At 44.9% G+C, this 2,531-nt stretch overlaps 1 protein-coding gene across 1 annotated transcript; it reads left to right on the forward strand.

The window, feature by feature from the left end:
- Positions 1-706: 706 nt before the first annotated feature.
- LOC131483207 (ubiquitin carboxyl-terminal hydrolase 8-like) lies at positions 707-2,311 on the forward strand (the record flags this gene model as incomplete). The annotated part of the gene is made up of 1 exon (XM_058680656.1): positions 707-2,311. A coding segment is annotated over one exon (1,575 nt), but the record flags the coding sequence as incomplete, so codon positions are not given.
- Positions 2,312-2,531: the final 220 nt, after the last annotated feature.

Raw genomic sequence — 2,531 nt, forward strand, 5'->3', positions numbered from 1 at the left:
GGTATTGACCCCGCTCCTGGGGCCCCAACAGATAAAAACAGGAGTCAGGGGCCCCTTGCCTAAGAATACCTTGGGGCTGATCCTAGGAAGAAGTAGTGCTACTATGCATGGAATCAGAGTACTCCCAGGAGTGATAGATGAGGATACCCCCGCAGAAATAGAAGTCATGGCAGAATAAGCCAAAGGCACTATAATCATTCCACCAGGAGCTAGATTTGCCCAGCTGATCTTGATCCCCAAGGTTCCAACTGACAACCCCATTCTTAAGAGAGATAGACAAGAAGGATTTGGACATTCTGGCCCCTTGGCATGTTGGGTCTCCGACATGCAAACCCGACCCACCTTACAGTTAGAAATAGAAGGGAGAAAATTCACAGGTTTACTTGATACCGGAGCTGACAGTACAGTTATATCCCAGGCACAGTGGCCAAGTTCCTGGCCATTAGAGGCCACCCCAACCATTCTCCAAGGGATAAGAACTTCGCAGCCACAGAAAAGCGCCAGGTTGTTGAGGTGGAAGGATCAAGAGGGGCATTCAGGAGTTTTCCAGCCGTATGTCTTACCACATATTCCTATCAATCTGTGGGGACGAGATTTGTTGAGTGCCATGAATGTTGTATTGACCTCTCAGCCTGTGCCAAATATGCTTAATAGACAGGGATACTTTACTGGAAAAGGTTTGGGCAGACATCTTCAAGGTGACTCCCAACCAGTCTGTGACAGGGGGAAAAGATGCACAACGCCTGAAGTGCAGAAAAAGTCGGCGGGAGACTTGCCCCCTGCATCAGTGACCAGAGATTCAAGTTCAGGCAAGGCTCAACGAGAACCTTTGACAAGAGCAAGAAGTGAAGAAATGGGGAGGATTGTGCCAGGACTGCCTTCTGGCTGGGCCAAGTTTCTTGACCCAATCACTGGAACCTTTCGTTATTATCATTCACCCACCAACACTGTTCATATGTACCCACCGGAAATGGCTCCTTCATCTGCACCTCCTTCCACCCCTGCAACTCGTAAAGCCAAGCCACAGATTCCTGCTAAATGGGATAGGGAACCGTCCAAACTGAAGCACTCCTACTCCTCCCCAGATATATCCCAGGTCATCCAGGAAGAAGAGAAAAGGAAGCCAACAATGACTCCAACAGTTAATTGGGAAAATAAGCCGACATCCTATCCTAAAGCTGAGATCTCGAGACTTTCTGCTTCTCAGATTCGGAACCTCAATCCTGTGTTTGGAGGCTCTGGACCAGCTCTCACAGGACTCTGTAATCTAGGAAACACTTGTTACATGAACTCAATACTGCAGTGCCTGTGTAATGCTCCGCATTTGGCGGACTACTTCAAGCGAAACTGTTACCAGGATGATATTAACCAGTCAAATTTATTGGGGCATAAAGGTGAAGTGGCTAAAGAATTTGGAATAATCATGAAAGCTCTGTGGATGGGGCAGTATAGATATATCAGTCCAAAAGACTTTAAAATCACCATTGGGAAAATCAACGATCAGTTCGCAGGGTACAACCAGCAAGATTCCCAGGAACTGCTCCTGTTCCTCTTGGATGGTCTCCATGAAGATCTAAACAAAGCTGATAATCGGAAGAGACATAAAGAAGAAAATAATGATCATCTTGATGACTTTAAGGCTGCAGAATATGCTTGGCAGAAGCACAAGCAGCTCAATGAATCTATTATTGTCGCACTTTTTCAGGGTCAGTTCAAATCCACAGTACATTGCCTCACCTGTCACAAAAAGTCCAGGACTTTTGAGGCCTTCATGTATTTGTCTCTACCACTAGCATCCACAAGTAAATGTACGCTTCAGGATTGCCTTAGATTATTTTCCAAAGAAGAGAAACTTACAGATAACAACAGATTCTATTGCAGTCATTGCAGAGCTCGCCGTGACTCCTCAAAAAAGATAGAAATCTGGAAACTGCCACCTGTGCTGTTGGTGCATCTGAAACGTTTTTCCTATGATGGCAGGTGGAAGCAAAAATTACAGACATCTGTGGACTTCCCATTAGAAAATCTTGACTTGTCACAGTATGTCATTGGCCCAAAGAACAACTTGAAGAAGTATAACTTGTTTTCTGTTTCAAATCACTACGGCGGACTGGATGGAGGCCACAACACTGCCTACTGTAAAAATGCAGCAAAACAGCAGTGGTTCAAGTTTGATGACCATGAAGTTTCTGACATCTCTGTTTCTTCTGTGAAATCTTCCGCGGCTTATATCCTCTTTTATACTTCACTGGGATCACGAGCAACTGATGTAGCCACATAAGGATGTGGCTCATGACGTAGGTGATGAGCTAGTTACTTTTTAAAAGGCTCAGCAACGCAACGGTTGAAATACTTACAAAGGTAATGGATAGGTAAAGCTGGACATGTAGAGGAATTCTGGAACCGTAAGAGCTGTGTTACTAGCCCTATAGAAGTCAGACCAGTGCTACTATCAAAAAGAGACAAAAATTTTCTAGTTTGCTCCAAAGTTAAGGTATTAATTGGATCCATCCCCTATGATTCCCAACAGG

The sequence above is a fragment of the Ochotona princeps genome, chromosome 24, assembly GCF_030435755.1.
Source record: "Ochotona princeps isolate mOchPri1 chromosome 24, mOchPri1.hap1, whole genome shotgun sequence".
In the NCBI taxonomy this organism is placed as follows: domain Eukaryota; kingdom Metazoa; phylum Chordata; class Mammalia; order Lagomorpha; family Ochotonidae; genus Ochotona; species Ochotona princeps.